Source organism: Pelophylax lessonae (genome assembly GCF_965119305.1).
Source record: "Pelophylax lessonae genome assembly, chromosome: 2".
Lineage (NCBI taxonomy): Eukaryota > Metazoa > Chordata > Amphibia > Anura > Ranidae > Pelophylax > Pelophylax lessonae.
In genome coordinates this window covers 461,662,533-461,675,126 of record NC_138769.1, presented here as the reverse complement: position 1 = coordinate 461,675,126, position 12,594 = coordinate 461,662,533, and the positions used below count along the sequence as shown (strand labels likewise).

The following is a 12,594-nucleotide window of genomic DNA, read 5'->3' as shown; positions in this document are numbered from 1 at the left end:
CGATTATCGGCTTGTTAGTATGATGATTCCGACAACCGACTGCGACTTTTCGGACGAACAAAATCTGGTGTGCATGCTATAAAATTTTTGTTGGCCGTCAACAGAACGGCCGATTTTCCATCAGTCAGTACAGATTTCGGCAGACAAACATCAGATGAGCAAGACTGGGCATGCTCAGAGAAGAAAAAACACACGGAAAGTTAACCAGCACATGACATCACTTCTGAAGTTGGTTGTTGTTGGCCAAGAAAATTTGTGTGCAGTTTAGAGCACATTTCAACCAACACAACAACACTGGACAAAAGACGGCCGATCGGTCGGCCGATAATCGTTGCGTGTGTACGAGGCGTTAGCCAACTCAGTCAGACTTCGCGACACCAGGGCAATGGTGAATACCAGCCTCAAAGCCAAACCAGCCAGAGTGTGCATATTGCGAGCCACAGCCTCTGCCTTCCTGTCAGCTGGATCCTTAAAGGCTGAGGGTTCTTCAACCAGAATCATGGTTGTCTTGTTTAATCTGGAAACCAGAGGGTCCACCACCAGAGGAACAGTCCACTTCTTAAGAAGAAAATCCTCATAGGGGTAATGCCTAGTAAAGCGCTTAGGGACCTTATGGGGATGCTTTGGTTGTCCCTACGCTTTAGCGACAATTCCGCCAAAATAGGCAGGGAAAGGAAAACACCTTTGCCTCTCTAGATGGCTTGTGAGTGCCAAAATGAAACTGCGCCTCCGTCGCAGCTGCGTCCTCCATCTTCGGTCTCACGCACAGATAAAATCAGAACTTCCACCAGCGTCTTTTCATGCACAGTCGCAGACGTGGATGAATCATCCTCACTATCTGAGCATTCCAGGCACGAGGTTGCAGACCCAGCAGGGTGACCCACGTCCACGGTGGCCAAATCAGATTCAGGATTTGATGAGACAGATGAGGCAGGGGGCGCCCGAAAGTCCCCTCCACCTGGGACACAAAGGACTCCAGGACCGCCATCAGTGCATTGATGGGTGGTTGGGACCCAGAGAGCCCTGTAGCCTCAGAGAGGGGATCAGGTGGGGAGATGTGCTCCAAAGACTCCATGAGTCACCAAGGGGACACCACAAAAAGTGTAAACCACTGCAAAGGGACAACCCCCACCGTGCTGGCAGCACCACCCAGTCACACCAAGCGATCCTCAGCAGATAGGGAGAGGACCACACCAGAATCACCATCTAGCAGAAACAGGCACCTGCAGCCACCAGGATAATCTGCACTACACATGCGGCGATCAGGAAGTGAAAGGATCCAAGAGTCAGCACCAGGGGATGAGGAAGGACTCCCACGGCCATAATTGCCAACCCACAGGGCTCCCCTGTCATGGGCTCCGCTACTTTCAATGACAAACCACAGCAAAATGGCCGCCAAACTACACAAACATGGCCACCATGCATAGAATCACACAGGCTACAACAAAATGGCAGCCCCGTATGGCACCACGAGGCTTACAGGGACCCAGGAGGGAACCCAGGCCTCAAGGACAGACCCAGGAAGGAGCCCCCACCAGGTACAACCCCCCCCCCCGCCCCCCCAGCACACAGTCGATCGTCCGGTCGCCGGCGGCACTCAGCTACTCACCATATCAGGAACTAAGTGGGCACCACTCCAGACAGAACCCCTCTCCATCGAAACATGGAGAGGGGAAACAAATGCTGTTGGCCAGGAGGAACGCTGCGACTCGGGCCGAGACTCGGTCGTATGCGACCTCGCAAGGCGTTTAATTCGCAGTCCAGCCCCTGACCAGTGAGGCTATGTCGCGGCCGACCTAGCACAGAGCTGAGGTCTGCATGCGCTTGCTGGCCAGACTGGGGTGACCACTGGATCTAGTTTATCCAGCCCATCACCCAGTCCCACAGTTGATTGTAGATCTCACAGGAAAAATCCAGGAGAAAAAATTTCTAACTAAAAATAAATAAATTTGCCAGGACCAAAGAGCCCAGCAAGGAACTAGGTCCTTACTCCTGACTAGGCAGAGTGCCTATAACAGAGAGAGGGAGTATACCCCCTGGGACTGCCCAATGGAATATCAGGAACTGTGTCCGTCAATGAACGAAAGAGAAATATTAATTTTAATTGAAGAAAAGGAGAAAAGCTGGAGGCATTTTACAGCATGTTGGTAGCATAATTATTAATGTGGAATATATGCTCTTTAGGGAACATTAATTGATATCAAAACGGATATGGGTAAAGTTCCACTTTAAGCACAAATCAAAAGTTAATTTGCTGTTTTATTTTGCAAAACATATTTATTCACAATAATAAGCCCAATGCCAGGCTTTATTTTTAATATGGACCCGCAGGCAAGGTAAAAAAAAAAAAGGAAGAAGAAGAAGAAGAAGCTCAGGTTGCAATACTACCCTTAAAAACTGTCTGCAGTACTTCTATCCTGCCCAAAAAAAAAAAAAAAAAACCAGCAAGTTTAACTCCTACTCTATCCAAAATACAAAAAAAAAAAAAAAAAATAGAAAAAGTTTTAAATATTTTTTTATATTTCTCCTTTATGCCAATAACATAAAATGATAATCTGGTTTGGGTCATTTTTAAATAAAATTTTGCACCTTCTTACTTATATTAAGAAAATCATTACATACAGAGTATTTTACATGAAGACCAATATCTTAAAAATTGTTGTGTACAAACACCACGGGAACAAGATCTCTAAACAGATGCCTGCTTCAAGTGAACAGAGGCAACGATTATTAAAAATATAAAGAAGGTCTCTCTGCATATCTTCTATGCATAAAAACAGCAACAAGCACTGCCACAAACATAACTCGGAACTCTACATTCCCATCTGCATGTCGGCAAAATTGTAAAAATTATCCACATCTTGAGAGGCCGATGACTCGCTTTCTGAAACAAACACCTGTTAAAATAAAAAATTGAAAATTACTATAGAAATAAACAATTTATGACACACACAGACAAATTAGAAATGTTGAATTTTACACTATAAATAAGAAAGCAGAAAATAGCTTTTTAATTGATTTAGAAAGATTAATCAGAATAGGACTAATAATGTTAAGTACAGTGCCTTGCGAAAGTATTCGGGCCCCTTGAACTTTGCGACCTTTCCACATTTCAGGCTTCAAACATAAAGATATAAAACTGTAATTTTTTGTGAAGAATCAACAACAAGTGGGACACAATCATGAAGTGGAACGAAATTTATTGGATATTTCAAACTTTAACAAAAAAAAAAAAAAACGGAAAAATTGGGCGTGCAAAATTATTCAGCCCCTTTACTTTCAGTGCAGCAAACTCTCCAGAAGTTCAGTGAGGATCTCTGAATGATCCAATGTTGACCTAAATGACGAATGATGATAAATAGAATCCACCTGTGTGTAATCAAGTCTCCGTATAAATGCACCTGCACTGTGATAGTCTCAGATGTCCGTTTAAAGCGCAGAGAGCATCATGAAGAAAAAGGAACACAACAGGAAGGTCAGAGATACTGTTGTGGAGAAGTTTAAAGCCGGATTTGAATACAAAAAGATTTCCCAAGCTTTAAACATCCCAAGGAGCACTGTGCAAGCGAGAATATTGAAATGGAAGGAGTATCAGACCACTGCAAATCTACGAAGACCTGGCCATCCCTCTAAACTTTCAGCTCATACAAGGAGAAGACTGATAAGAGATGCAGCCAAGAGGCCCATGATCACTCTGGATGAACTGCAGAGATCTACAGCTGAGGTGGGAGACTCTGTCCAAAGGACAACAATCAGTCAGTCGTATACTGTACAAATCTGACCTTTATGGAAGAGTGGCAAGAAGAAAGCCATTTCTTAAAGATATCCATAAAAAGTGTCGTCTAAAGTTTGCCACAAGCCACCTGGGAGACACACCAAACATGTGGAAGAAGGTGCTCTGGTCAGATGAAACCAAAATCAAACTTTTTGGCAACAATGCAAAACGTTATGTTTGGCGTAAAAGCAACACAGCTCATCACCCTGAACACACCATCCCCACTGTCAAACATGGTGGTGGCAGCATCATGGTTTGGGCCTGCTTTTCTTCAGCAGGGACAGGGAAGATGGTTAAAATTGATGGGAAGATGGATGGAGCCAAATACAGGATTATTCTGGAAGAAAACCTGATGAAGTCTGCAATAGACCTGAGACTGGGACGGAGATTTGTCTTCCAACAAGACAATAATCCAAAACATAAAGCAAAATCTACAATGGAATGGTTCACAAATAAACATATCCAGGTGTTAGAATGGCCAAGTCAAAGTCCAGACCTGAATCCAATCGAGAATCTGTGGAAAGAACTAAAAAACTGAATTTTTGTAAAATCTTACCTGTAAAATTCCTTTCTCTGAGTCCTCCGACAGTCGCCGCCTCTTCATATTCGTCACATATGGGGTATTAGACTTTGCTCCGAAGGAGTAGCTAGGCAACAGAATATGTTAACAATAAAGCTTTAACATATCCCACCCCAAGGGGTGGTCCCCTCAGTCAATACCCTCCTACTTCCTGCAACCATATCTCAGTTTTAGTGGAATAGCAGTAGAGTATACATTCAAACCCCAAAAGAGGGGCGGGGGCGGCGACTGTCGGAGGACTCAGAGAAAGGAATTTTACAGGTAAGATTTTACAAAAATTCCGTTTTCTCTTACGTCCTCCGACAGTCGCCGCCTCTTCATATTCGTCACATATGGGGACGTCCCAAAGCAGTGCAAACATGAGGGGTGGGAAACGCATCCGCGCCGAAAGGCAACGCAGTCTCCACATCAAAGAAAGGAACCTTACCAAAGGAAGGAAACCAGCTGGGCAACAGCAAAAATAAGTGCTCAACAGGAGCAACAACCCAGGAAAAGACAAAAAAAACAGGGGATACAAAAAACTATCCCAACAGTCAGGAGTCCCCGACAAGGGACCCTATGGAACAGCCGCACTAAGAACCTTGCGGCCAAAGGAAGCATCCGCCGATGCCTGAACATCTACTTTGTAGAATTTTGTGAAAGTGTGCACGGTCGACCAAGTCGCCGCCTTACACACCTGGGCTACAGAAGCCCCATGACGGCAGGCCCAAGACGTACTCAGTGATCTAGTAGAGTGCGCCTTCACAGGCACAGGGGGAACCTTCCCCTGCAAGGCATAGGCCTGTTCAATGGTCTGCCTGATCCATTTGGCGATGGTGGAGGCCGAAGCCGCCATGCCCTTCCGAGGACCCTCTGGAAGAACAAACAAGGAGTCCGTCCTACGAAAAGACTCAGTCGATTTAAGGTAAACCCTTATCGCCCGAACAACATCCAGAGAGTGCAATCTCACCTCCTTTGGATGTTTAGGCTTCGTGCACAACGAAGGCAAAACAATATCCTCGTTAAGATGGAATTCCGAAACTCGTTTCGGCAGAAAAGAAGGATTAGGTCGCAAGACCACCTTATCCAAATGAACAACCAGGTACGGAGACTTGCAGGACAAAGCCGCCAGTTCCGACACTCTGCGAGCCGAAGTGATCGCCACCAAAAAGGCGACCTTTTTGGACAACATAGACAACGAGATCTCCCTGATCTGTTCAAAAGGAGCACGTTGTAACACAGATAGAACGAGATTCAAGTCCCAAGGGGGCAAAGGATCCCTCCTAGGAGGAACCAGATGCCGCACACCCTGAATAAAAGTGCCAACCAAGGAGTTGGAAGCCACGGGACGTTGAAACAGAACGGCCAGCGCAGACACCTGACCCTTTATCGTAGCCAGCGCCAAACGCTGATCGACACCCGTCTGAAGGAAAGACAGCACACGGGAAACCGAGTACGTGCGGGGTGAAAACCCCCTGGACTCACACCAGGCAAAATAGGCCTTCCAAGTACGGTAATAAACCTTTCCCGAGGAAGACTTCCTCGCGTTGATCAAAGTATGAACGACCTCTGGAGAGAGACCCTTCTCCTTCAGGACCTCGGTCTCAACAGCCAGGCCGTCAAAGCCAGCGACTGTAAAGCAGGATGGTAAATCGGTCCTTGAGACAGTAGATCGTCTCGAAGAGGCAGACGCCAGGGGGCGTCGACCGCCAGATTCACGAGGTCTGCGTACCAGGACCGGCGAGGCCAGTCCGGTGCCACAAGAATCACCGTGCTGCGTTCCGAGTGTAACCTGCGAAGGAACCTGGACAGCAACTGAATCGGTGGACGCGCATACATCAGCCTGTACTGATGCCACGGGGCCACTAACGCGTCCGACGCGTCTGCCCGAGGGTCGCGCGTCCTTGCCACGAACCTCTTCACCTTGTAGTTGAGGCGAGACGCGAACAGGTCCACATCTGGAAGACCCCACTTCGCGCACAACATCTGGAAGACAGCCGGATGGAGAGACCATTCCCCCTGATCCAGGGTCTGGCGACTCAGATAGTCCGCCTGCCAGTTCTCCACTCCCGGAATGTGAACCGCCGTTATCGCCGGGACATGAGTCTCGGCCCAAGACAGAATGTCGGCCACTTCTCGAGCCGCTCGGGCACTCCTGGTGCCCCCTTGGTGGTTGATGTAGGCCACCGCCGTGGCATTGTCCGTCTGCACCCGAACCGGGCAGCCCTGCAGCCGGTCCGTCCAGCGATGAAGACAGAGCCTTATCGCACGCAATTCCAGAATGTTGATCGGGAGGGAAGACTCCCCCTCCGACCAGGTCCCCTGGGCGGACAGAACGCCCAGAACACCACCCCAGCCCGACAGGCTGGCATCCGTGGTGATTATCGTCCACGAGATCGGACGAAACGACTTGCCCCCGGACCCCAACGGGGACTGGAGCCACCACAGAAGGTTTTCCCTGGTGCGATGACTCAACGAGATCTGAAGATCCAGAGATTGAGGTCGCCCGTCCCACTTGGACAGGATCTCCGCTTGGAGACCCCGCGTGTGAAACTGCGCGAAAGGAATCGCCTCGAAGGCCGAGACCATCAATCCCAGACATCTCATACACGTCCGCAGAGACGAGTGTGGAACGTCCCTGAGGGACCTGACTTCCTCCTGAAGAGTCCTGAGTTTGTCTTCCGGCAGGAAGACCTTCGCCTGCACCGAGTCCAGTATCATTCCCAGATAGGGGAGACGAACCGACGGACTCAGTGTTGACTTTGGAACATTTATCGTCCAACCGAACTCCTGCAGAGTTTGCATCGTGACAGACAGGTCCTTCTCCAGACCCTGACTGGTCGCAGACCGAATCAGAATGTCGTCCAGATACCCCAGGACAGAAATGCCCTGGGCCCTCAATAATGCCAGAACCGGTGCAAGCACCTTGGTGAAGACCCGCGGAGCCGAAGCGAGCCCAAAGGGCAACGCCACGAACTGGTAGTGATCCTCCGCAATGGCAAATCGAAGGTATCTCTGATGACCTTCGAATATGGGGATGTGAAGGTACGCATCCTTCAAATCGATGGAGGCCATGAATTCCCCCGGAACCAGGGCAGCCACCACCGAGCGCAGGGATTCCATGCGGAACTTGCGAACCCGCACAGAGCGGTTCAGAGCTTTCAAGTCCAGAATCGGACGAACCTTGCCCTCCTTCCTGGGCACGGTGAACAGATTGGAATAAAACCCCCGAAATCTGTCCCGATGAGGCACCGGAACCACCACTCCCTGAGCCCTCAGGTCCCGCACCGCCAGGTGCAGATCCCGCAAGCGCTCTGGAGACAGTTGTAGATTTGAGGGAAAAAATCTGCTCTCCGGCCGAGAGAGAAACTCGATCTTGTAACCAGATCGAACGATTTCCAGAACCCATCTGTCCCGCACACGGGCCAACCAGGGCTGAAGAAAACCGAGCAAGCGTCCCCCCACCCCAAAACTGGGTGAGGGCGCCCCTTCAGGCCGAACTGTTATGGGCCGCAGGTCCGGATTGGCCGGACTTCTGTTTCCCAGACCAGGGCTTCTTCTGAGAGCCTTGGCCTTTGAACGGTTTGCCCTTGTAGTGCGGCCGAAAGGCACGAAAGGACCCCTGAGGGGGCCGAAAATTTGCATGCTTCTTCCCAGAAGCCCCCTTAGCCTTGGGGAAATGGGGCAAGAGAGTGCTCTTACCCCCGGTGATCCCCTTAATCAACACATCCAGGGACTCCCCAAAAAGGCGAGACCCATCATAAGGCAGATTGGCTAAGGTCTTACGTGAAGATTGGTCCACCGACCAACATTTCAACCAAACCAGGCGGCGAGACAACACCGCCACGCTGTGCACACGTGCAGCCAACGGAATCAGGTCCAGGTCCGCATCACACAGATACATGACACCCTGGTGGATCTGATCCACCATATCCAGGGTCGCCGCCGAGGCCGAATCGGCCACTAGGACGCGCCTAAGCATCTGCGTCCAACTTGCGATCGCCTGGGCCGCCATGAGAGAAGCAAACAGAGCCTTAAGCATAGAACCCGTAACAGAATAAGTATGACGGGCAAGAGACTCCAGTCTCCTATCCGTGGCATCACGGAAAACAGGGGAACCCTCTGCAGGAATCGCAGTGGCTTTGTTCAAAACCGCAATTGCATGATCCACTGGCGGAGGCACACACCACCGTTCATCAGTGGCAGGCGAGAAAGGATAACGCAGCTTGAATTTACTTGGAACCGCAAAAGGCTTGCGCAGATCGCGCCATTGATCCTTAACAGCGCGCTGAAAATCAGCATTGCAGTGAAAAACCTGCGGCGTCCTGCGTTTTCTCTGCGTCCCATAAGCCGCCAAGGCAGCGGGGGGACACACCTCGTCCTGCAAACGTAGCGTCTGCTTAATGGAAGCAATCAACTCATCCATGATTGCAAGCTCTTCAGGCGAGCCAGGGGGAGAATTATCAACCCCCTCAACGTCAGCCTCTACCTCAGACCCCACTAGATCAAGAGAGGAGCGGGACCCCGATAGGGGGGTCCCTGCCAGAACAGCCCCATCACCTTCACCCTCAGAATCGGAGGACAGAGCAACTCTGGGCCGTTTAGTAGATTGAGCAGCCACCAGCATTTGCACCTGGGCAGCAAGGCCAGCCACAATAGTGGCTAAATCCCCCCCTGGGGGGGAAACAGCGGTCCCCTGGCTTTCCACCAATACTGTGGGAAACTTGCCCTCCTGAGAATCCAATGCCCCTGTAATGCCAGACAACCAAGGGTTAACTGCCCCCTTTTAGCAAGCGCGGCAAGCGCAGCCCACCGCACCACGCTCAGGCACAATGAGACCCCCACAGGGAATATACAGACTGAATACAGGCAATGGATTGCAAGAATAGAAGGATAAAACCTGAGGAGACCCCGCTGCTGCTGCCGCCTCGATCGGTGTTCCAGGAAAGAGGAAGTGATGCTGCCAGGGCGCTCTATGCAAGCCTATGGAGGCTACAAGAAAATGGCCGCCGAGCATGTAAACCATGCGGCCGGAGCGGGCGCCGGTAAAATGGCGTCGTTTGGCGCCGAAAACGCCGCTCCACAGTGCATAAAAACACACACATTTTCATCCCAATATATGGATACATGTTAGATCGCCGCAGCGATCGCTGTATATGCCCAAACATGCCATAAAAAACATGCCCCACAGCACACAGCTTCCCACACTGCCCAGCCTGACACACACAGTGTCACACAGCTCCCCCCCCCCCCTTGCAGCCCACAGCATGCAGCCGAGAGATAGGGAGACAAGCAGTGTGATTAAAGGCAGGTTACACAGTCCCAGACTGAGACCCCCCCCAGACAGACAGGTCCCCACATAAATACACTTACCTCACATGGCGTGGGGAACCCGCACAGGCGAACAAGCCGCTGCACATGAGGCAGGGAGAGTCGCAATTCAAGACGCACACAATGGCGGTTAAGAAACCGCACAGCGTCCGGTGAGGTAGCCACCTCACCAATCATCCCTGCACCGAACAGGGATGGGTCGTTCACTGTGCCAGGAGCGTTACCTGGCTGAACGCTCGATGGCAGACTGGGAAGCCACTGACCCACGACCTGCGATCAGTGGGATCAGCCCGAGACCCAGTCCGCATGATCCTCTTCGTCCGAAGAACTAACTAATGCTGACAAAAATAACAGCTAGGTAAAGGTAGAGAGAAAACTCAAACAAAATATTAAAAAGAAGAAAGAGTCTGGGACAAAAAGTCCCAGCACAGAGAGAGCCAGCCACTCCTGACAAGCTAGACATTAAAACTGAGATATGGTTGCAGGAAGTAGGAGGGTATTGACTGAGGGGACCACCCCTTGGGGGTGGGATATGTTAAAGCTTTATTGTTAACATATTCTGTTGCCTAGCTACTCCTTCGGAGCAAAGTCTAATACCCCATATGTGACGAATATGAAGAGACGGCGACTGTCGGAGGACGTAAGAGAAACTGCTGTTAACAAACGCTCTCCATCCAACCTCACTGAGCTCGAGCTGTTTTGCAAGGAGGAATGGGCAAAAATTTCAGTCTCTCGATGTGCAAAACTGATAGAGACATACCCCAAGCGACTTACAGCTGTAATCGCAGCAAAAGTATTAACTTAAGGGGGCTGAATAATTTTGCACGCCCAATTTTTCAGTTTTTTTTTTTTGTTAAAAAAGTTTGAAATATCCAATACATTTCGTTCCACTTCATGATTGTGTCCCACTTGTTGTTGATTCTTCACAAAAAATGACAGTTTTATATCTTTATGTTTAAAGCCTAAAATGTGGCAAAAGGTTGCAAAGTTCAAGGGGGCCGAATACTTGCGCAAAGCACTGTATTCACCCTGCATGCAGCCGCTAATGTCAGTAGGGCATGCGCTCTGAAGGTCTGGCATATCGTGCCCAACTTCAGAACTTCTTGCCGAAACAGTGATATCATTGCGGCTCCGGCCCTTCACAGCGCCGAAGCCCGCAAACGCCGAACAAAAACGCCAGGGGAACATGTCAGCAGTGACCGGCCGCTGCAGTGGGCTTCGTTCTAAGGGAAGTATTTCAAAATGTGCTAGTATGCGGTGTATTCTAGCACATTATGCTATTGTCCTGCAGTTTTTTTTTTTTTCTTTTTTGGGTATACAACCGCTATAAAATATGGTTTTCATTTGTTTCCATCATGGCACTGATGATCCCCTCCAGCCTTTTTCAGCAAACTCATTTGTAATTGCTGTAGCTCCAGTGTTGCACCTTGTGGATCTGGATCAACTTCCAAAAAGTGACAATGGTGGATCATGTGTGCACAATATACGTCAGCACAGCCACTTATCCCCACCACTGGCGCATGTGATAAAAGTTTCAATGCATGAGTACAGCTGGGTGACAGTTATCCCACAACAGAAAGTGCCTGAAAAAGCTCCTTATGGTAGGATTACCAGGTATTCTTTAAAGGCCGGTGCACACCATATAAATGCAGTCAGGATGCATTTTTGCATTTGCGTTGTTGGTGCGTTCCGGTGCTTTTTTTCTTCACTTTAAATAAGAACATGTGTGTTCCGATGCATTTTTGAACAGTACAGTTCATTGTTGAAAAAATGCAGCATGCTCTTTTTTTCTCTAGAACTGACTGCATTGTGAACTATGCCTTTGGAAACCATTTAACCTACTATACATGCGTTTGTGATGCAGAAAAAAAAAATGCACTGGGCTGCATGTGGTTTGAAATGGCTCTAATGCAGATTTAAAGACTGAAAACAATTTTTAAATTACATTAATATATAACCATGTAATAGTTTATATGAGAATTTAGTGTTTGGGTTTAGATCTCCATTAGCCACTTCAGCCTCGGGGAAGGTTTTACCCCCTAATGACCAGGCCATTTTTTGCGATTCTGCACTATGTTACTTTAATGAAAAATTGAGCGGTCGTGCAACACTGTACCCAAATACAATTGATGTATTTTTTTCCCAACAAATAGAGCTTTCTTTTGGTGGTATTTGATCACCTCTGCGTTTTTTAGATTTTGCGCTATGAACAAAAAAAGAGCGACAATTTAAAAAAAAAAAAAAAAAGCCATAGGGTCCTTTCACACGGCCGCTCCGTGTGAAAGGTCCGCTGCGGGACTTTTTTTTTTTTTTTTTCCACGGAGCGGAAGACATTTCTGTCATCCGCTCCGTGTGCCCGCATATCATCCCATCCGTTTGCGGATGATATGCGGATATAAAGTATATGGCACTGCGGATGTCAGCGGATGACACCGCTGACATCCGATTTTCCTTCCTTTCCGTTTTTTACACGGAAGGAAAAATGGGGTTCTGTTCCATTCGTAAAAACGGAACAGAACTGAAAGGAGGAAAATCGGATGTCAGCGGATGGTATTCCGCTGACACCCGCAGTGTCATTCACTTACATTATGTCCGCAAATCATCCGCAAACAGATGGGATGATTTGCGGACACACGGAGCGGCCGTGTGAAAGGACCCTTATTCTTTACTTTTTGCTATAAAACATTCCCAATAAATTTTTTTTAAAAATTAAAATTTTTTATCTAATTTTTAAATTTATATATTGCTGGAGAGTGAATTTATCAAAAGCACCACATCCCTAAATTGTAGTCAAGAAAAAGCAGGTTTGATGTTGGGACTTTTAAGGTGCTGATAATTATTAAATAATGGAGAAAAAATCATTTTTTATAAAAACAATTTGACATATTTCATTAAGGACAATTCCACAAACATGAACATGACTGTTCGG

At 48.5% G+C, this 12,594-nt stretch overlaps 1 protein-coding gene across 1 annotated transcript in view; it reads right to left on the bottom strand.

Annotated features, from left to right (window-relative positions):
* Positions 1-2,595: 2,595 nt before the first annotated feature.
* The window catches only part of RP2 (RP2 activator of ARL3 GTPase), a 51,457-nt gene continuing 41,458 nt past the window's right edge, over positions 2,596-12,594 (bottom strand). The window contains exon 5 of the mRNA XM_082248371.1: positions 2,596-2,897. Coding sequence (XP_082104497.1) covers positions 2,814-2,897 — 84 coding nt within the window. The 3' untranslated portion in view covers positions 2,596-2,813. The remainder of the gene's footprint in view (positions 2,898-12,594) is intronic.